The sequence below is a fragment of the Barbus barbus genome, assembly GCF_936440315.1.
Source record: "Barbus barbus genome assembly, chromosome: 32".
Classification (NCBI taxonomy): domain Eukaryota; kingdom Metazoa; phylum Chordata; class Actinopteri; order Cypriniformes; family Cyprinidae; genus Barbus; species Barbus barbus.
The window spans coordinates 15,010,277-15,034,375 of NC_136760.1; the positions used below are offsets into that span (position 1 = coordinate 15,010,277).

At 36.7% G+C, this 24,099-nt stretch overlaps 1 protein-coding gene across 16 annotated transcripts in view; it reads left to right on the forward strand.

Moving 5' to 3' along the window:
• LOC306852329 (ankyrin-1-like) overlaps positions 1-24,099 on the forward strand; it is a 250,313-nt gene that overhangs the window by 152,965 nt on the left and 73,249 nt on the right. For all 16 annotated transcript variants that reach the window (XM_079389049.1, XM_079389055.1, XM_079389061.1 and 13 more), the window contains 11 exons: positions 7,373-7,474; positions 8,393-8,491; positions 8,914-9,012; positions 12,130-12,228; positions 12,877-13,062; positions 13,436-13,459; positions 15,530-15,628; positions 18,908-19,006; positions 19,572-19,670; positions 22,519-22,716; positions 23,976-24,074. In XM_079389049.1, the coding sequence (XP_079245175.1) occupies positions 7,373-7,474; positions 8,393-8,491; positions 8,914-9,012; positions 12,130-12,228; positions 12,877-13,062; positions 13,436-13,459; positions 15,530-15,628; positions 18,908-19,006; positions 19,572-19,670; positions 22,519-22,716; positions 23,976-24,074 (1,203 nt within the window). The remainder of the gene's footprint in view (positions 1-7,372; positions 7,475-8,392; positions 8,492-8,913; positions 9,013-12,129; positions 12,229-12,876; positions 13,063-13,435; positions 13,460-15,529; positions 15,629-18,907; positions 19,007-19,571; positions 19,671-22,518; positions 22,717-23,975; positions 24,075-24,099) is intronic.

The window sequence follows — 24,099 nt, forward strand, 5'->3', positions numbered from 1 at the left end:
AAGTTTATTTATAAACACTAATTTTATTTGATTATTATTATTTTTTTTATTCTTTACGATGGCATCTTTTGTGTGTCATTCACCCTAATGCCAGTAATCTCAAAATAACCAAACAATAGTCTGTCACTACTCTGTGGCACTCTGTGTTTTCACAGTTGTCAGTTGTTTTTCTGTTTTGTTGTTTTGTCAGTTGTCAGTGTGAACTAACTTTGTAGGCTGCTCTCCCACGGTTTGGCCTATATGAGGATTTCCTCAAAGCATTTACAGTAAGGATTTGCCCAAGATCATGTAACATGGAATCACGTCTTATAGCAGTGCAGCTGCGTACAATAATGTTCTTAACAGCTGCTTGATGCCTCAAACATTGTCTGAGAGGAATTCTGGCTTTAGTATACAGTCGCGTGTACTACTTGCTCACCCAGTCACTGGTTCAACTGGCAAAAGGCACAGTAATGTGACTTTTATAAAAATTGTGGCATGTTAATTACTGTACCAGATTCATCAGTGCACTTTATTAAATGATAAAAGATTTCAGTCCAGATTTGAAAAAGTCACAACCATTAAGAAACATCAAGATACTCGAGGGAAAAATTGACCTTCAGCCTCCATATCCCGGGTTAAATAGTGTGATCAAAAGTGTTGTAAAAAAAAAAAAACATTCTCGTGCTGGCAAAGCTGAATTTTCAGCAGCCATTAGGCTTCAGTTTCACATGATCCTTCAGAAGCCATTCTAATGTGCAGTATCACATAAATAAGAATAAATCCCTTTTTAAAGAAAAGATGGTCTGATTCTGTTTGGGCAGTGGGATGTGAACACCTGCACCTTTATTTTCATTCTCCATGCTTGATGAAATTTGAATGTGCTAACGCTTTATCATCAGAAAGCGTGACACAGGACGCCGTTTCATTCTGCAGTCCTGCTCTATCTGCACTCCACACTGAAGTGCGTCAGGAATGAGGACAGATACATCACACACTCAGCTCTCTTCATGCATGCGCTGTTATCCGAGCACGCTGTGTGCAGTGTCAATTGGCAGCTTTTCTCTATGGCTTAAAACACTGCACTCACTCACCTCCCTGCAGACAACTCCCATTATAAAGACAAACAATGACGTGTGTGTAAAACAATCAGTGCATGTGCTCATCTGACTCTTTTATTGCTGCAAAGGGAACATTCCTGACTGGATAACTGCATAATCTCCAGTAATTTTGCTACATGTTTTGCTTGTCATATGGATTAAGTGGGCAGATGCATACAGATCATGGCATGCACTTGTCTTAAACTGATTTACATGAATCCAGACTAATCATGTTTCAAAGAACAAGATGTTCTGAAAGAGCTGCAACATCAACGTTTATATAATCTCAATACATTTAGCATGAAGACAAGTTCTCAAGGTTTCATCGCTTAACATGTGTGGACTTGCATTAATAATGCTAGACTTTTACATTTTCTGAAGACAGTGTGATTTCTTGCTAGTGCATGCTGCAGGGGATTTTGGTTGCACAGAGGTCCAAATGAAAAGATCCCTCAAAAGATCACTCAATTGTTTTTCTATAAATCTGTTACTACATGATAAACGTGTTTAACATTTTTGAATTGCATAATTTTAATAACTTAAACTTAATTTTGATATTTTAAGGCATAAAGTAAAAATGTCATTGTGGTGATCTGATATAATAAAATAATATTTTGTTATATTATTAATAATTATTAACAATTTAAACATTAATAGTGTATTTTATTTATAATATAAATATTACATATATTAGTATTATTAATTGTTAACAATTAAATTATTAAAGATGTATTAATAATAATTATTATATTATTATTATTCAGCATTTCAGCATTTATTAGCCAAGTATGCATAACATTATTCTTTCATTTTTGTAAGATCAATATTAGATGGTACATTATCACAACATAGACTTTTATTACAGATTTAGTAATACATTTACACAGTTTTAAATGTCCTTAAAGTGGACAAGAAATGAAAATTCACCATATCTATTTTCTAAAATTATTATTTATAATGATCAATAATGTAATAATTGACAGTTTAATATATTATTAATAATTATATTGTAATTTAATTACAGTAGGATCAGTATCAGACGGTACATTACCACAACATACTTTTTTTTTTTGCAGATTTAGTTTTAAATTCCTTTAAAGTTGACATGAAATGCAAATTCACCTAATCTATTTTCTAAATGCATGTTATTGGTATTATTGTGAATGATTTGCAATTTTGCATATGCATATGTTTCATTTTAACTTTTTGTTTACCTTGTAATTCATACTCAAAATTTGTCTTCTCTCAAAAGTAATAGTGCTGCTTGACCAGCCAGATAAAATACCAAACAAACAAACAACTAATAATTGTGCAATAGCATCATAACACTGGCAAATTAGCATTAACGATCTGTGTATGAGCCCTTCAAACTGGCCTCATTGTGGAAGTGTGTTAGCATGTGTTTTCCTGTAATGCTTGTGCTTGGCTTCTGCTAATGCTGTCTGATGATCAGCCCTGATAAAGCCCATATCCATTCAGAGCTGGGCTGCGGGACAGGACATTGCCTCACTCTGATGATCTGAGCTGTCTGTCAACCACAGCGGCAGGACATAGCTTGCTTCGCTGTGTTTTGACCTCTCAAATTCATTTAACCTTTTGGTCCTTTAGAAATAAAGGTGGCTTCTTTGTAGTGATGCATCGACCAAGTTTCATTTTCTTTCTAAGAAAAATCTTGTTTTCTAAATCTATACATGAGCCTGTGATAGCCATTCCTTGCCAGGGTATTGAACTAATCATTTTGTATTGAGTTTTACTTATACTCTACGAAATGCTGCATGACACCCACAGCTAAATCAATGAGCAGTGGCCGAGGTGGTGTCGGATAAAGCAGTTATTTCTCCAGTAGCTAGAGATGGGCAATATAGCTTAGATTTTTTACGATAATTTTATAGCATTTATTACTGTTTTTTTTTTATTTATCTAAATATATGACCATGAACAAAAACAATAAACACCAGTATTTATTTGTTGTATTTGCAGTATTTCATTGTTTAACTAAAGAAAAACTAAAATTGAAATGACATTTTTATAAAAATAGACACATTGACTTAAAATATAAAAAAAAAATAATAATTCATTAAAATTTAAATACAAATAATGTGAAAATATAAAATACAAAAAAAAAATTAAAATAAATAATCTTATTGTGAAGTGTTACCAACAATTTAATTCACAAAAATGGCGCATTATATGAATATTTCTGAGTGCTGATGCAAATGAAGCACTGAGTCAGTTCTGAAGTGAATCATTAAAATGGACTGATATGACCACTGTAATTTCAGTTCAATTTAATGGCTAAATAAAAAAAAATATATATTTTTTAAATTATTTCATACAGAGAGAGAGAGAGAGAGAGAGAGAGAGAGAGGCAGACAGAGAGAGATGTTCAAAGGAAACTCCCACACACTGCAGAGGTTGAGCCCACATTACACAGACAGAGGATGACATTTCTACATCCTAGAGTATCTAGACAGAAGCCAGGGACTGATATTGCTAAAAGAAGAGAAAGTGTATGAAATGATTACTGATTAACCCGAATGAAATATTTACAACCTCATTTATAGTTTGTTTGGGTGCATTTCAAAGATTTACACAATCATTTATTTAAAAAGTGAATTGCACAGTTTCTACACCAACAGCATCACCAAACGAAATTGTAAAAATAATGACAGTTTCAAACTGATTTCTTGAACGCTCCCCTTACCTGCTATTGGTTAAACTAACAGAGCCACGCCCCAAACTTCACACCATTGGTTAAGCCAGTGCTGCTGTATTGCAATGATGTTCAAACAAACAAGCAACAGTTTGATAGTCTTTTTTTTTTTATCAACACTTGATTGATGATTCCATCAAAAAAAAGAAAGGAAATTGCATTTTGTCAAAGACTTCATCCAGGTCAGATTCAGAAGAGTACGAGTCTATCAACACCTCTAAAGCTTGTGCAGTTGAATACATCTTCATATGCTAGGCCGTTTTGATTCACATGCTGCCGAATGTTTGGTGATCATGTTACCTTACTTGTGAGTAAACAACTTCTATCCACTCCCTCTGGTTTATGCAGATCTTCTTTTTCACTTTTTTTTGGATTTGGAAGTGCTATACTATTTCAGAAAATTTGTAACAGCGCCCCCTACCATATAACATTGAAAACACGGATTGCCAGAATAACTTGTCGGTGTAATAATGGATGAAAAGTATCATCAGTGGCAGGGAAAGAGTTAATGAGAATCAAATTTTGTGACCATTAAAACAGTATTTTATGTAGTATTAAAAATACTATGATAAAAATATCATGAAATATTATGAATACTGAAAATGCAGACATACTACAAGCATACCATTTATCTCAAGTATACTATATGTTTTATAATGTGCTCCTTTTTTGATTATATTCTACCAAACTGTATGGAAATTGTTTGAAGAATTTAAGTAGCAAGAGTATAAAAGAATCAGGATGTGGAATATCAATATAAAAGGTTTTGAAAATGGATCCCCAGTTTTAGTTATGTAAATCAAAGATGTTAAAGTGTGTCATGATTGGTGTGGGATAGGAGAGTGTGTGAATGGATAGTGATGCAGACAGCATGTGTTCATGTGTGTCGGGGAGTGTCAGGACTACAGCACTGCAGCAACAGCAGACACACCCTCTGTCTGTTTCTCTCTCTCTCTCTCTTTGTCGGTGTGTGAATATCTGGACTCTGAACTGTTGGCCCAGACCACTCCTTATTCTCAGATCTACAATTATTACATGCTCATTAATGTTATATATCAGAGCTGCATTTAGCCCTGTGTTGAATTATTAGACTAGAGTATTTACGTGTCCTGTTTTTGTTGTACGTCATTCATATCTTTAGAATACAAATGTTTTAGCGTTTCATGCATTGAGACCTGTTAATATAGAAATGCACAGATAGATGTAACAGTAAAGCACGAGAAGTATGTCTGGCATTAAACTAGGATGGACAGCTGTTGTTAACGTCTGTTTCATTACAGCTGACACACAGTGATGAAATTAGCATGTGGCTGGATGATCACGTTCTCAAAGCTTCAATTTTCCTTCATTGCACGTTTATAACATAAAGTTGGACTTTAGCAGAAGGCATGGATTAATTAATTTATTTATTCTCATTATTGCCCATTCTCATTACTGCTCTCCGGGGGGGGAAAAAAAACATAACCTTAGCCCTAACTTAATATATATATATATATATATATATATATATATATATATGCATATACACAGTGGGGAAAAAATTATTTGATCCCCTGCTGATGATTTTGAACATTTGCCCACTGGCAAAGAAATGATCAGTCTATAATTTTACTGGTAGGTTTATTTGAACAGTGAGAGACAGAATAACAATAAAAAAATCCAGAAAAATGCATTTAAAAAAAGTTATAAATTGATTTGCATTTTAATGAGTCAAACAAGTATTTGATCCCCTATCAATCAGCAAGACTTCCGGCTCCCAGGTGTCTTTTATTCAGGTAAGGAGCTGAGATTAGGAGCACTTTCTTAAAGGGAGTGCTCTCAATCTCAGTTTGTTACCTGTATAAAAGACACCTGTCCACAGAAGCAATCAATCAGATTCCAAACTCTCCACCATGGCCAAGACCAAAGAGCTGTTCAAGGATGTCAGGAACAAGACTGTAGACCTACACAAGGCTGGAATGGGCTACAAGACCATCGCCAAGCAGCTTGGTGAGGAGGTGTAGTTGGTGTGATTATTCGCAAATGGAAGAAACAAAATAACTGTCAATCTCTCTCGGACTGGGTCTCCATGCAAGATCTCACCTCGTGGAGTTTCGGTGATCATGAGAATGGTGAGGAATCAACCCAGAACTACACAGAAGAATCTTGTCAATGATCTCAAGGCAGCTGGGACCATAGTCACCAAGAAGGACTGAAATTCTGCAGCACCCGTAAGGTTTCACTGCTCAAGAAAGCACATGTACAGGCCCCTCTGAAGTTTGCCAATAAACATCTGAATGATTCAGAGGAGAACTGGGTGAAAGTGTTGTGGTCAAATGAGACCAAAATCCAGCTCTTTGGCATCAACTCAACTCGCCGTGTTTGGAGGAGGAGGAATGCTGCCTATGACCCCAAGAACACCAACCCCACCGTCAAACATGGAGGTGGAAACATTATGCTTTGGGGGTGTTTTTCTGCTAAGGGGACAGGATAACTGCACCGCATCAAAGGGGCGATGGACAGGGCCATGTACCGTCAGGGCCAGGGCATTGAAAATGGGTCGTGGATGGGTATTCCAGCATGACAATGACCCAAAACACACGGCCAAGGCAACAAAGGAGTGGCTCAAAAAGAAGCACATTAAGGTCCTATAGTGGCCTAGCCAGTCTCCAGACCTTAATCCCATAAAAAATCTGTGGAGGGAGCTGAAGGTTCAAGTTGCCAAATGTCAGCCTTGAAACCTTAATGACTTGGAGAGGATCTGCAAAGAGGAGTAGGACAAAATCCCTCCTGAGATGTGTGCAAACCTGGTGGCCAACTACAAGAAATGTCTGACCTCTGTGATTGCCAACAAGGGTTTTGCCACCAAGTACTAAGTCATGTTTTGCGAAGGGGTCAAATACTTATATACACATAATGTCAAATACTTGTTTGTAAATGAAACTTTAAAAAAAACACTAGAAACATGTATTTTAGTACCCACTTTAGTTCAGTTTTTAAAACAGAGCAGGAATGAAAAATATAAGCATAAAACAAACAAATTATAGTGACATTCATTATAAACAACATTTCTTATAAACCCCAGGCCTAAACAAATTTATTTTAAGTGGAGCTGAAATTATCGTGGTGTGAGAAAATGCACTATACAAATGAACTCAAACTCATGTACCTTTCTCATTCATTAATTGCATCATATATATCGCTGTGGAATAGAAGTCACAGCGCATTTTTAGAAACATGAATTCTGGAAAATACGGTATTTATATTCTTTGTGAGATTCACAATTTCACTGGTTCAGCAAATGCACCTGCAAAACCACTTTTCTTGGCAATGAGCTGCTGCTCGATACATGGGCAAAATAGTTTTTTGGTGCTTGTCTGTGTCTGCATGTTGTTATGTGGTTGCCATGTCCAGCAATAATATGTTTTATCTTTTCCTTTTATCTTTTTGGTTTTTGCTTAGATGCAGATGATGCTATAGATTGCATTTTGTTAACTCTTCTTTTTCGAGGACTTCCTTCTCTCTCTTGATAATTGAAAGCATCAGCATCAGTCAGGGGTTGTGAAGAGGACAATCTGATTGTTTTTTCTCTCTCTTTCAGACTGACAGTAATGCCAGTTACCTCAGAGCGGCCCGAGCTGGAAACCTCGAGAAGGCCCTCGATTATATAAAGTCAGGTGTGGACATCAACATCTGCAACCAGGTTATACATCTTTGTTTTTGTAAAATTAACATTTAACTTGTACTATATACTACTATTCTAATGGCTGGGTTCAATCAGATGTTTTTTTTTAAATAAATTAATATTGTTTTATTCAGCAAGAGTTCATTAAACTGATCAAAATAGCCAGTAAAGTTCAAGTTCCGTTTATTTCTAAAGCACATTTACTAACGGCCGCCAGCCGACCAAAGTGCTGTACAATAATTACAGTATAGATACACAATCAATAATCACTTAGAAACAATAAAAACAGGATAAATTACATGTTAAAAGCCGAGACAAACAGATGAGTTTTGAGAGCAGATTTAAACTCAGATAAAGTGGAAGCCATTTTAATTTGGGTCGGGAGATTATTCCAGAGAGTGGGGCCAGCCACTTCAAAGGCTCTATTTCCCTTTTTTTTTTAGAAAACCAGCTCTTTGGCATCAATATAAATATCTAAAGATATTTATAATGTTACAAAATATTTCAATTTCAAATGCTCTTCTTTTTAACTTTCTGCTTATCAAATGCAGCACACCTGTTTTCAACATTAATTTTTATTGAGCAGCAAATTAGCATTTTAGAATGATTTCTGAAGGATTATGTAACGCTGATAACTGGAGTAGTGATGGTGAAAATGCAGCTTTGCATCACAGGAATAAATACGTTATTTTAAATAGTAATAATGTTTACAATGCCACTGTTTTTACTGTATTTTTGATCAAATAAATGCAGTCTTGGTGAGCATACGAGAGACTTCTTTTAAAAACATATCCACGGCCCTTGAGACTTTCTATTTCTGATTTAGACCATTAAATAATATTTTCTGTCTCTGATATGCCTATTTATAATCCCAAATTATGTAAATAATCAGTTAATGAATATATTTTCATGATTCATGTGTTTCTCTGGATGCAGAATGGGTTGAACTCTCTTCATCTAGCATCTAAAGAAGGCCATGTGATGGTTGTGGCCGAGCTTATTAAACTTGGTGCCAGTGTGGACGCCGCAACAAAGGTAAGACCCCCCTCAGCAGATCATATATTATAACACACCACTATAAAGGCACTATTTGCACTAGTATAGATGACTGAGCATATGAATTAAAGATGACAAGTGTGTTACTCAGCTGTGCATGACTTCATAGGCATGACTTTGCTGCATCAGCAAGTCTTCAAAGTCACTGTTGCCTGATGTTCAGGTTGACTTTGAGCCTCTACCAAGAGCTGGATCTACTATTTCATTCTGAGGATCTTCAAGACGAGGGTTTCTGTAGAGGTTTTAGAAACTCTGAAGAAAAGTGGATTCTTTGAAGTGATATTTATGTACTAGAACAGTGACAGAAATGGCAAGGAAGCATTTCAAAACACAGCTGGTCTATGAAAAAGCATTGGGTCACTGTGTACATTGACCGTTCTCTTGTATTCTCCTGATTCTAGAAAGGCAACACTGCTCTGCACATAGCATCTCTCGCTGGACAGGTGGATGTTGTCAAGGAACTCGTGAATAATGGAGCAAATATCAACGCCCAGTCTCAGGTATAGTCAGCCATTCATTTTTAATTTACCGTAAAACACTTCCATTCTTATGGTGCATTCAAGTCATGTGTGAAAGATAGTATTTACGCACTTAACCCCAGTGAAATAATTATAACCTCATTTATAGTCTGTTTGGGTGCATTTCAAAAATTTACACAATCATTTATTTAAAGGTGAATTGCATAGTTTATACACCAATAGCATCACTAAACTAAATTGTAAAAATTATGACTGTTTTTATGCATTTGTATTCATTTACAAGTTGAACACACATAATTATGACACACATGAAAGTCATAATTATGGCTGGGAAACTTTCTTTAAATCCCAATTTTCTTCGTTGGGGTCCTGTCAGTGAGAAAATATGGTGAATGCAATAGATGTAGCATCTGTATTGACAGTAACTATGTTGGAATTTTTTTCATTTAGAATAAAACTAAGTAGCATGTAAAAAATATAGTAGCAATGTACAATTACCATAGAAAATATAATGGTTCAATTTACAGCACCTTCATAAATTAAATAAAAACACTAAAAAGCAAAACAAACTGATGCACTTTTTGATTCAATGTGTAAAAGTACAATAAAAAATCTATAAATAAAAAAATAAATAACAAAAAAACTGTAGAAAAGGTACATCGCCGTCTTCGCCTGGCTATAACTTCAATGCAAATGATGTTGTAAATACGAATTTCCAATTTTCCAATTTCCATCATAAATACTTTCCAGCTCATAAATATGAATATCCCAAGAGGACTTGAACACACTATAATACAAAAATGTATGCCATTAAACCTAGCATTTGTGAAGCTAGTTTGATATTTACAGCATAGACATATATAGATGCCCTATTTGACCGCTCCAGGCACGTAGATGCGGCCGCCATCTGGAACGGTCCACTTGACGTCCTGGAACGGACGTCATTCACCATACTGTTGGTTCGCACAGAGCCGTTGGGTTCGCAGACCATTGGCTGTGCAGGATTGTGGCATCTTTCTAATGTGGTGAATGACGTCAAGTTGACCTCTTCAATATGGCGGACTGCTTACGTATAGTGGCCCATTGAAACAGTCTCTAATGAGGCATCTACATATGTATGTATGTATATATATATATATATATATATATATATATATATATATATATATATATATACAGTATATACAGTATATATGATCTACAGTAGCTTGCCAAGCTAAAAGCTACTCAGAATTTTAAGTAATTTACTGTAGCTACACTAAAAATAGTTACAAATTGCAAATTTGTCAGCAGATTTTATCTGGGCCAGCTAATAACAATACTAGCTAATCTTCGCTAACTTATGATTAGCTACATAATTAACATAACACGTCTGAAAATAAAACTAACTACATTGAAGCTTTAAAAGGGGGCAACATCTTTTAAAATGGTAACTTTTTCAGATTAAATAATATATTACAAAAACTATGAAGCGTTTTAAATGATTGGTCACTGTATTAAAACTCAACAATAAAAAGTTGAAAACATAGTCGATAAATACTTTGCTATTAAAAAAAACTGTCACACCACAGAAAAATGTAGACACTTTTACTTTATAGCTTATTGCTAATTAACCTGGATGTGTTATTGTACAGGAAGCTACTTATATAGTTACACTATACACACAACTAACTTCTTCAGCAAGATTCTCTTCAAAACATTCTGTTGCTCTGTCGTCATGACGTCATGAGTGGTTGATCAGAAAGAGAAAACCAACCATAAAATTTAGTTTATGATAATATCCATTGTATTGGCCCCAGAGAATGTGAGTTGCTCCAGCGTTGCATTGCAAGTTCTCAGTTTTTCCTCAAACAGCGCTAAAAGAATTTTGAAGCGCTGCATTAAATATAACCTACTTATGTCTCCATTTTAAGGAGAACCTGTTGGGATTTGGGAGCTGGTGTGGTCGATAGTTGTAGTACTGCGTGTGTTTTTGCCTTGTCACCGAAACAATCCTCAGGGAGTCCAAAATTAAACACAGGTGTGCGGGAGACTAGAGACAGACTATGTTTTATCTCCAGAACTTATCACAAGTGTAGCCTGGTTCTGCTTTCTCACTGCAGTGCTTAAAATAGAGACACTCTCTTGGTAAATGAGGAGGCTGATTGCAAATTGTTATATGTTTGAAAAAGGTTGCTACAGGGGTTTGCTGGAACAGTATATTTTTACAAGGTTATTCTTTTTACACCGTTGTATAAAAAAAATGATGTACACTGTGTACCCCACATTTGTTAGTATTAGCTAGCTAGCTAATTTTATAGCTGACTCATTTCATCTGTGGTACTGTATGTTAGCGCTAAAAGGCAGATCCAGACTAAATTTGTGTTTGCATAAAAGAAAACTCTACAGATTAACAGAGAATTTGAGTTTTTTGTTACACTCTCAGCCACTCATGAGAGTAGTACACATTTTTAACTTCCATTTTCACAGAATTCTTTGAATTTTTGAGAAATGTCAGCAGATTCTGTCTGGGCCTGCTAATAACTGTGCTAGCTAATCATAGCTATCTTATAGTTTACTGCACATTTAATATCACCAACAAATTAAACATTTAACAATTAAAACATTATTTATTCAATATCATACATATCGCTAAGTGAAAATGTATGTAAATATACAGTAGCATTGTCTGAAGTGATTAAGCTAAGCTAACTAATCTGACATGTATATATTTTATAAATTAACTTTTATTTTGCCGACTGCTGGTAAAGAATAGTCAAAATGAATGGTGTATATGTACAAACTTTTGTATTTAAATTTATTTTTTCTTGGTTGTCTGCATTTCCTTTTCCTATCATTTCAGTTCAACTTCCTGTGGGCGTGGTCAATTCAGTTCACACTCATGAATTAAAAGGAAGCCAATTGTTAAATTCTAATGAAAAGACATACTGTATAATTCAAATAAGATCTTAGAGAAATCAGTATCACTGCAGTATGATCCTGCAGATGAGGCTACTGTATGTCAGAGGCAGTGTTGTGATCTAATCTTGCATTCAAGTCACAGATAAGCCTGGAATGTATATGACTGTTTAGTTGCTCAACGAAGTGAACGAGAACATGAATGAAACACATTTCTAAGCTTTTTTGTTACTGCTACAGAATGGCTTCACACCACTCTACATGGCTGCCCAGGAAAACCACCTGGACGTCGTCAAATTCCTCCTGGATAATGGATCCAGTCAGAGCATTGCAACAGAGGTGAGCATAACCTTCTCTTCCTCTCCATCCATCACTTACCTCACTGCAATTCCCAGCAGCCCTCTGAAATAACATGTTTCCAGCAATGATACATACAAAACCCAGCTCAGAATACCCAGTGACCTTGCTGTCCTTTTCAAGGCAGCAGGCAAGCACTAGTTGCGCAGTGAGGGTATTGAATGCCTGGCTTTGGAGTGTGTGTGGTGTGTGTGTGTGGGTGCATGACAGAGCAGGGCGCCAGACGTCACTGTCCTTGAGAATGTACCAGGCCCTCGTGTATCTCAGACAGTGATTATGCACCAGAGAACACGTCAGTGTTTGAAGAGCTGTTTGCATGTTAATGATCCATGTTGGTGAGAATGAAGGTCTGTTTGAAATTCAGACTTAAACCTTTGATGTCAAGCCATTCTCTGAGAATTATCAAAGATGTTTGCTCTTATTAAACATTTTGTCATTAACTGGAAGTGTGCTGATACAGTCATATATTCTGTGTTTTTTCTCAAGATATGATTGATATTTGATATTCTTGTATAAATATTATTTTTATTTAGAAAATTTGAATGATGCCACCACAGATGGAGAGCCCAGAGTTCTGTAGTTTACCGTTAAGATTGGATTGGATTGGATTCTTGTGTTGTGTGCTTGTAGGATGGTTTTACTCCACTGGCCGTAGCTCTCCAGCAGGGTCATGATCAGGTGGTGTCTCTGCTACTGGAGAACGACACCAAGGGGAAGGTGCGGCTACCTGCCTTACACATCGCTGCCCGTAAGGATGACACCAAAGCAGCGGCGCTGCTCCTGCAGAACGACCACAATGCAGATGTCGAATCCAAGGTACCTCCATCAATATACAGTCAAGGCTTTCCATTAGTTTGCATCTAGAACTTGATGGTGCTTTCCATTCAAATTTAATTTAAAATAGGTTTTGTGGTGGCTGTAATTCAATGGTGCATGATGGGAGATGCTCATTGTAAATTTGCTTAAAACGTCATCTTCAATCACACGCCAGTTTAAAGCAAATACCAAACAGTTAAACCGTGGGCAACTTGTAGATGCACCATCCAGTTAAGCCCTTGTGGTGTCGTGTGATGTGTGGTTTGTCGCTCTCCCTCACGATGTAGCCACCCTACAGCTTGATGCTCCTATTGTGACTTTGTGAACACTAATCAGACCATTCTTTCTCCTCCCGCTCTGGTGGTCCTTCTAGATGATGGTGAATAGAACGACAGAGGTATACATGTACAAATGTTACACACCTCACTACGCACCCACATCACGCTGCTGCTGTGGCTGCCGCCCCATCCCCTCCTGCCCCTGCTCGTTGCTTTTTTGTCTCAGTAAATTGGCGCTTCTATTACTAACGGGCAGCGGAAAGCTAGCATGGAGAGGAAACACTCTGGTTTAGCCGGGCGAGGTCTGCAGCTGAGAGATTTCTGTGCCACTAGTGGCACCAAATGGAATTGCAAGATCATGATTGTGTGTTTTCCAACATTTTCCATTGGTCACATACTGTAGGTAGTCCTGCTCAAGGAGTCAGCCTACCAGTGGCCTGCTGGTTGTTTCTGTATATTAAACTAGGATAGTTTTATCCAAAATGTCTGTGCTGTTCCAACTGAATTATGCCGGTTTTGGTCTGGTCCAGCTGATGGACCAATAAATACATGCTGTTACTTACAGTACTCAATAAACCTGTGTGATCAAGTCTTAGTAGTTAGCGTAGTGGAGAAGCTTACACACAAATATCCCAAAACACAACATATTCTGGTGATCAGAATAGTGTGCTGAGCCTTCATGTTAAAACCAGCTTGAATATGTCAGAATATGCTTTATACTTCAGCTCCTTTCAACTATAAATCTAAATGCCCTTTTAGACCAAAGCCCAGACATCTAGTACTGTCCTGAAGAAGGAAGCATAGAATCAGACTCCTCAGCTGCAGAGCATTCGTCCCGTCTCATGCATAACATTCCCCTTCTAGTAGGTGTCAGCAGAAAGAGCCATTGACCTTCTCTTCTCTTCTACTTTCATCTCTTCATTTCTTTTCTCCTCTACTCTCTTCTCGTTTTGTCTCTTCTTGTTTCATTTCTTTGTTCTCTTTACTTGTTATTTAATTTCCTTTAATTTAATTTTGTTGTTTCATCTCTTATTCTTATCCGGATTGTCTAATCTTTTCTCTTCTCTTCTGTTTTTACTCCTCTATTCTACTCATTTTGTCTCTTCTTATCTCTCGACATCATGTTTTATGTTTAATTTCTTCTTTTCTTTTCTTGTCTCATGTCCTCTCCTTTAATACTTTCATCACTTTTCTCATTTTGTCTTTTCTCGACTCGTCTCTTGTCTTTATTTGTTTTCTTCCTTGTTTTTTCATCGTTTTTCAACTCTTATTCCATCTTATTTTGTTTTGTTTCATCTTTTCTATTCTAATTTTAATTAATTAATTTCTTCTTGTTTCGTCTCTCCTCATTTTGAGGCAAGAAATAAGTCCAAAAATACTTGTCAGCATGGCTTCCAGATTTTTTCCAGCTCTCCTGCAATTTAACAGCTCTGATTTGCGCTGCATGATATGTAACTTAAATACAGTATTAACCACTTACAAAACTGAGAATAATAATGATATTTCATCTACATCTACAGCTCAACTGCTCTCTCAATTTTACAGTGGCCTACTGACTACTAAAACTATTGTTTACTATATATAACTCAGTAATGTGCTGCAATTTGCTTTCAAATAATTCAAATCATATTTGTGATTATAATTAGAGAAACTATATTGAAACACAGCACATTGTTAAATGCAGTGCACTGTTTGCATGTTTGCACACATAACATCATGGGTTCACCTCCACTAAAGCTTTGTATGTAAATATTAATTCAAATTTGAGCTGAAGATTGCTTTTATAAAGGCTTTGTATATCTGAGGAAAGCACATCCTTTAAAATGGAAAACCCTCCCATCTATTGCAACCACAGCATAGTGTGTAAACATAAATATTAAAGTATTAGATTAAACATTAAAGATTAAAGTAAAGAAATTAAACCTAATGCTCAATCCAAAGCAAAAGAATTACTCAGCCAGATTGAGTTTACATGGTGCGAGAGATCAAGTGAAGGATGTGTCTTCCCTCAGTGTTGTGCTAAGGTCATCTGTGTAGATCTGTTTTACTGATTTACTGCACCACGCCTGGCCTGGTGTCATCTTTTCATATGTAGAGGATGAGTTCAGGTCAGGTGACTTGGGGTCAGGGCCTTCAGAGTTCTGCATGTGACATTTTGACCCCTGTGCTTTCTCTCTGTCCCTCTCCAGAGTGGCTTCACTCCTCTCCACATTGGGGCTCATTACGGTAATATCAACATAGCGACTCTGCTTCTGAACCGCGGGGCTGCCGTAGACTTCAAGGCAAGGGTAAGGACATGAACTCCAGCTGAAGGATTCCGTAAGAGTGGAGTGCATAGTATTATGAACTACAATGGGGTCAGAACAGGGTCATTCTCTAAATGTGGTGCCTGAGAAAAACCATGTCATACATGATTTAAAACATGGACTGAAATTTCTCCAAAAAGGGTGGTATATATTTACATGTTATTTAATGAAATTTTCTCACAAATAAATAATGTGCACATCTTTTTTTAAGAAACTCTTACATACTTAGATCTGGAATGCTCTGAACACTGACAAGCATGATAGAATCAGCAGCGTCCCATTGCTGTTGTTTAGCCAAACAAATCAGAGTCCTGTTGTATGATATCTAATAAACTCCAATCAGTGTTGCTCTCAGAACAATAAATATATAATTCTCCTGATGAAAATATAAAACACCTGATCCAGACACCATTTTGGCACTGCATACACAGATTGACCCTGCACTGGTTTAGACCATGTTTACCAGTGTCTCTCTGCAGCTCTTTGACCCTGACACTAAGTGGAATTTGATCCCATAGATCTGACTCCATGGAATATACTACGTTCATCCATGCCAAAGCGTCCACTATCGTGTATTCAAATATTCAGTCCCACACAGATTTCGCATAACATAAGTGACATGACATTGCTCCTATGATGCTGTACATCAGACTCAGTGGGGTCCGCCATGTTTTATAAAATGCTAAGCAGTCTGTCATAGTAAATTAGAGATTTTGTAAGCTATCGCTAGAGGGTGGTGTAGCCCAATACTACAGTGTCTAAAGTGTGACGTTGTGCACTTCATTTGTGCCACTGCAGCTATGGACAGAATTTCTTATTTGTGTGATATTATTAAAAATCTCCAAGATGGAACACATATGTCCACCAAAGATTTCATATTGTGCTTATATTCTATCAGCAACATATTATCACACATGCAGACAAATTACGACACAATAAAAATCAGCCTATATTCAAAATAAACAGATGTAGAGATACGATTATTGAATACTGCATTAATGTACAGTATGGTTTTAGAGCATTGGTATAATTCAACCTCAAACCATCAGTTTGCTGTTTTGTTTTTTTTATTAAGAAATAAACAGTTGTAAAATAAAACATTAATGCATGCTGTTGATTGGTACAGATTACTACAGATTTGTCTACAGATTACTACAGGTTTTCTACGCCTTGTGATTCTTGACTTCCTTGTCAATGAATAATAAACATTTATTATTATTTATAATTACGTTTTCATTTCAGCAATTTTGTGTAAATAATATTTGCTGCCGTTCAGTTATTAAGCCATTGTGTTTTTTGACATTTGTAGTAGCATTAGTTTAGTTTACATGGAGTAAAATGACTAGAGTTTGTCCATTTTCCCTTAAAAGGACATTTTAACTGAAAAATTCTGTTTTCTGACTAATAAACATTTGCAGAGAGTGATTTAACAAAAATAAGTGATGTATAATGGGAAAGTGCACTATTTGTCAATTAAATAATTATAGAAATTCCTCCTTTAAAAATAGCTTTTGTGAATATCTATAGAAAATGCATTATTAGTTCATGAGATAAGCAAAGAAAATGCCAGTTCTAATACAGTCACCAATATAGTATATGCAGGTCCTTCTCAAAAAATTAGCATATTGTGATAAAGTTCATTATTTTCTGTAATGTACTGATAAACATTAGACTTTCATATATTTTAGATTCATTACACACAACTGAAGTAGTTCAAGCCTTTTATTGTTTTAATATTGATGATTTTGGCATACAGCTCATGAAAACCTAAAATTCCTATCTCAAAAAATTAGCATATCATGAAAAGGTTCTCTAAACGACCTATTAACCTAATCATCTGAATCAACTAATTAACTCTAAACACCTGCAAAAGATTCCTGAGGCTTTTAAAAACTCCCAGCCTGGTTCATTACTCAAAACCGCAATCATGGGTAAGACTGCCGACCTGACTGCTGTCCAGAAGGCCATCATTGACACCCTCAAGCAAGAGGGTAAGACACAGAAAGAAATTTCTGAACGAATAGGCTGTTCCCAGAGTGCTGTATCAAGGCACCTCAGTGGGAAGTCTGTGGGAAGGAAAAAGTGTGGCAGAAAACGCAGCACAATGAGAAGAGGTGACCGGACCCTGAGGAAGATTGTGGAGAAGGACCGATTCCAGACCTTGGGGGACCTGCGGAAGCAGTGGACTGAGTCTGGAGTAGAAACATCCAGAGCCACCGTGTACAGGCGTGTGCAGGAAATGGGCTACAGGTGCCGCATTCCCCAGGTCAAGCCACTTTTGAACCAGAAACAGCGGCAGAAGCGCCTGACCTGGGCTACAGAGAAGCAGCACTGGACTGTTGCTCAGTGGTCCAAAGTACTTTTTTCGGATGAAAGCAAATTTTGCATGTCATTCGGAAATCAAGGTGCCAGAGTCTGGAGGAAGACTGGGGAGAGGGAAATGCCAAAATGCCTGAAGTCCAGTGTCAAGTACCCACAGTCAGTGATGCTGGTGTTGGTCCACTGTGTTTTATCAAGGGCAGGGTCAATGCAGCTAGCTATCAGGAGATTTTGGAGCACTTCATGCTTCCATCTGCTGAAAAGCTTTATGGAGATGAAGATTTCATTTTTCAGCACGACCTGGCACCTGCTCACCGTGCCAAAACCACTGGTAAATGGTTTACTGACCATGGTATTACTGTGCTCAATTGGCCTGCCAACTCTCCTGACCTGAACCCCATAGAGAATCTGTGGGATATTGTGAAGAGAAAGTTGAGAGACGCAAGACCCAACACTCTGGATGAGCTTAAGGCCGCTATCGAAGCATCCTGGGCCTCCATAACACCTCAGCAGTGCCACAGGCTGATTGCCTCCATGCCACGCCGCATTGAAGCAGTCATTTCTGCAAAAGGATTCCCGACCAAGTATTGAGTGCATAACTGAACATGATTATTTGAAGGTTGACTTTTTTTGTATTAAAAACTCTTTTCTTTTATTGGTCGGATGAAATATGCTAATTTTTTGAGATAGGAATTTTGGGTTTTCATGAGCTGTATGCCAAAATCATCAATATTAAAACAATAAAAGGCTTGAACTACTTCAGTTGTGTTGTAATGAATCTAAAATATATGAAAGTCTAGTGTTTATCAGTACATTACAGAAAATAATGAACTTTATCACAATATGCTAATTTTTTGAGAAGGACCTGTACATGTAATCAACTTTGTTCTTTTGAACTTGATTATGTGTCTGATTATTAGTTTTGTATTTTTATTGTGGCAGAATGACATCACACCTCTCCATGTGGCATCGAAAAGAGGAAATGCCAACATGGTCAGGCTGCTGCTGGAGAAAGGAGCCCGAATCGATGCCAAAACCAAGGTTAGTGCCGCAAGCAGTCGAACCACACAGACTGTCTTTCTTTTCCAGCTCTATATTTAACGCATCAGAGGAAGTGAGCACATGGTTTTCCCCATTGCATTTATTGCACAATGGCATGTGTATATTCTATAGTTAAGACTTGGAAAGAAAATAAACTGTGATTTATGAACAAATTACTTAATAGATTTCATAGGAAACTTAATTCAGTTGCTGTTCATTTGTGGCTATTTTCAGCTGCTTTCTTAGAAACACAAGATGCTTTTCAAGATGAAAAGAGAATTTATTTGAAAGGGATAATTCAGGAATACATGCCGTTTGATTCTAATAAATGATAACAACCACAGCCCTCAGGTTACATGTGTTTGGCACCACTGTCGAAATTGCATACAGATGTTGCGCTCTTCTCTGTCTCCAGTAGAGGAATGCTGTCTTTCATTGTGTATTTAACATATTGGCACGTCACATGGAAGGGATTGTAATGTTAATTATGGCTGATGATTGTAGATTCTGGCACCTGCCAGTGGGGCAGTGTGTAATATATGTGTGCTTGTTTTCAAATTTCCAGGACGGCCTGACACCTTTACATTGTGGAGCGAGGAGTGGTCATGAGCAAGTAGTTGAGATGTTACTAGACCGCGGAGCACCCATCCTCTCTAAGACAAAGGTTAGATATGGTGTTCTACACTTAAAGAAAATGTATATTCTGTCATCATTTACTCACCCTCATGTCTTTCCAAACCTCATCTGTGCAACACAAAAGGAGATATTTTGAATAATGTTAATGCTGCTCTTTTCCATATATTGAGAATAAACGGGAACTTTACATGCCAAACAGAATGAAATGCTGAATGCAAAAATACAGAGCTCCTAAAAGGACATGGTAGTGGAAAAAAATAGTTCTCTTGCAAAACTTTTGTGTTCCTTTGAGAAACTTAGCATTCCCTTGCAACTTTTGTGTTCCCCCGCAAAGATATTAGCGTTCCCTCGCAAAACTAATGCGTTCTCTCGCAAAAATATTTGCATTCCCTCGCAAAACTTATGCGTTCTCTCGCAAAGATATTTGCATTCCCTTGCAAAACTATTGCGTTCTTTCGCAAAAAATAATTGCATTCCCTCGCAAAACTTTTGCGTTCCCCGCAAAAATATTTGCATTCCCTCGCAACTCTTTTGCGTTCTCTTGCAAAACCATTTGCGTTCGGACAAACTCTTCCTGTTTACTTTGCAGCTTGCAGTGGTTCATACAGCTCGGTGTGTTCACAATGGAGCGGTTCAAAGAGTTTTATTTTGAACTTGGCCTCAAGTATAAAGAAATACAGTCTGTGCTTAATTCAAGGCATGGTTTTGGGACATTCGAAAACACTTAATGTGGCTTAATGTTTTAAAACAGTGACATTGGAGGACCAAATTCGATAATAAATACTGATAAAATGATTAGGCTTATATTAATAACCTTGTTAATAATATTACTATTAATAAAACAGAATAGCCCAGAATACGTTAAGATAGAAAAGCGAAAATATTTTAGAAATAGAAAATGCTTAAGGTAGGATAATGAACGAAGACAGTGATTTAAAAATAGCAAATCTGTTCACTGTTTATATTACGCACAGAAAAGCAGATGAGCCCAGAACGGAACGCGGTTTTGCTGCTTGATATTGAAAATTTGTGTGTCTTACAATATTATTTTAATATATTATCTTAATTATGAACACACTGGTTTGTAGTGCAAACAGTTTTACATTATTATTCTCATTCTCGTTATTTATTTATAATAGCTAATGAACAGGAAGTCTCACCCATAGGCTTACTTCCGCATTAAAGAAAAAGGTGGATAAAACTTGGGCTTTTTATCGCTGTAGTTTTATATTAAGCCACATTAAGCATGCTTTTCTATGGGGTAGAAAACACTTATCATGCCATTCAGCTCATATTTTGGGCTTGCATGTACACGGTAGGCTACATATTTTTAATACATATATAATATAGCATATTTGATATTTTTTATCATATTCGTTAAGCTGAGTTAAGCATTTTAGGAACTGCAAGCTGTAAAGTCACCAGGAAGAGTTTGTCTGAACTCAACTAGCTTTGCGAGAGAACGCAAACATTTTGTGAGAGAACGCAAAAGTTTTGCGAGGGAACACAAATGTATTTGCGAGAGAATGCAACGTTTCTCAAGGGAACGCAGCGGTTTTGCGAGAGAATGCAAAACATTTGAAAAATATTTTTTCCTCCTACCCTGATTTTTTTCCACCACCATGTCCCTTTAGGGGCTCTGTACAAAACTGAAATGGTTGTGTCCGTACACTTACAGCCTGGACATTTTGCTAAACATCTCATTTGTTTAGTGTGTTTTATTTATAAAGCACTTTATACTTAATACAGTTTGTTTTAAAGTAGCTTTACAGTAATAAACTGAACTTTAGCTTTACAGTAATAAACTGAAAAAAGTAGCGTTAATGTTGCAAAATTATGAAGCAAATTCATTTTTTTCTCTACAGAAGACAATAGTGTCATTATTCAGCTTAATTTAATGTTAAATCAGTTCAATAAAAGTGTCAGTGTTGCAAAGTTCATCAATTATGAAAGAGTTCAATTCAGCTATATGCAGATCTACAGTGACTTCAGTGTTGATTCAATTCTGTTCAATAACTATGTCAATGTTACAAAGTTAGTGTTATTGTCCAGCTCAGTTCAACTGAAGTTTTGTTGTTTTCCAATAGTGTCAGTGCAGTCAAATCTACAACAATATTGATATCTCCTTGTTGTTAATTTACAATGAGGCAAAAAGTCACTTTTCAAAACCTTCAGCCTCTCTGGTGGAATGAAATGCCAATCTTGAACTGCTGAGACCATCACAAATTTCAAAAAGCAGCTGAAGACACATCACTTCCGCAAATGCTTAACCACCCCACACCCATAAACCAATGCACTTACTATACACACTCACACAAACTGCTTTTATTACTCTTTGGATCAAAGTGTCTGTTAAATGCATAAATGCAAATATTACAGGATACAAGTTGTTTTTAAACCAACTTTTTTGTGTTCTAATAAGGGTTATATGGGTTTGGAATGACATGATGGCAAGTGAATGACATCATTTTTGAAAGAACTGTTCCTTAAAATGTATGCAGATGTGACATTATCATTTTTTCTACTGTTTTTCCATTGCATCACTGAACACTTTCCTGGAATCTGAAAGGCAAGGCAAAACATGGTCACAGACTTCTCGCCAAATTAGATAATATCCCAGCCGATTAGTGTCACAATGGAGCAATTGTTTTAGTACAAAAAGTGATGTATGAATACTCTCTCGCCGTTCTTTTACCCCAGATTATGGATTATGGCTCTATTAGATTTTAAATGTTTACATTTGCTTCTCAGAATTCTTAGAAAGATGAAAAACTTCTTTAGATTTGATTCATCTGTGATTCCTACAAAATAGAGAACAGAGAAGTTGTTCAATTATTTAATTTCAGCATAACCTAGATTGTTGTGTGTTTCAACAGAATGGCCTTTCACCGTTGCACATGGCCACACAAGGAGATCATCTGAACTGCGTTCAGCTCTTGCTTCATCATAACGTGCCCGTGGACGACGTCACCAACGATTATCTGACAGCCCTGCACGTCGCCGCACACTGCGGACACTACAAAGTTGCCAAGGTCCTTGTGGACAAGAAGGCCAATCCTAATGCCAAAGCACTGGTGAGTCTTGAGTTAACAAGTAAAATGTTTATGGATCAGTTTCTTTTTTGATCCTGTCTAACAAACAAAATGCCCTAATCGTAGTCTCCCATTGCCAGACCTTTGACTATAGGCATAAGGTCTGGTACACTTTACAATGAAAATTCTGTCATTTACTCATCCTCAATTTGTTCCAACCCTGTATGAGTTTCTTAAAGCTGTTGAGCGCAAAATAAGATATTTTAAAGAATGTTGGTAGCTAAACAGTTGATGGTAGCCCTTGACTTCCATAGTATAGAAAAATACTATGGAAGTCAATGGCTACCGTCAGCCAACATTCTTCTTTTGTGTTCAGCAGAAAAGAAAAAAAAAACTCATACAGATTTAAAAAAGTGGAGGGTGAGTAAATGATGACACAATTTTCATTTTTGGGTTAACTATTCCTTTTAGACCACCTAAATGACTGATGTAGAGCAAGCAATGTTCTTTTTTTTTTGGTTGCTGTTTAGTGGCTAGTTTATCTTATATGTAATATTTCACACTAATAGACTGGCAAATACACTGAAAAAAGATTTATGTAAAAAAAAAAATTCATAAGGAATTACAAAGAAACACCAAGTAAACATAAGATTTTAAAGTAGGAGACCTGAAAAACTATTTTCTTGTAAAACATACTACATTAATGCAATAATGTATTTTTATATCTTATGTTTTTTTTATAACTTCATTTTTTACAGTATACAATCAAATATTCAGATGTTATTGTAGTCCAACCCCTGATTAACTGGGAAAACTTTCTACTTAAATGTGGTCACTGAGGTAAAAAAAACAGAGCTTACTGGTCTCATAAAATCCCAGAACCCCCCCCCCCCCCCCCTCCCCCTCCTTTGGCTTCCACCTTAGATGGTACCCTCCAAATTTTATATGTGAGCACTTGGAGGGAAGATTATGCCATGTAACATGTTTTGTTTCTGCACAGCGCCATGGCGATCTGTAAAAAACCTCTTTTGGCAAAGAGCGCAGTGAATACTGTCATGCTCTGAAGTAATGGTTACAGAACGGGTGTGTCTCTGCAGTTTATGAGGAAAAAAGGAAGAAAGAAAGAAAACTGTAGAAAGACAAGTCTGCCAAGCATTGAGCAGCAGAAGCCACGTGTTTTCATTCGTCTGGAAACCAAGCTTTGTTAACTCTTCAGTCATCTGGTTACGGGCAGAAAGTAACCAGATTTTCATTAGTAAATTGGAGAAAAGCCACCAGAATCTCTTTTTCTCTCTCTGTAGAATGGTTTTACACCACTTCACATCGCTTGCAAGAAGAACAGGATTAAAGTGATGGAGCTGCTGCTGAAACACGGAGCATCCATTCAGGCTGTGACTGAGGTGAGAGAGCAAGATTTTTTCCTAA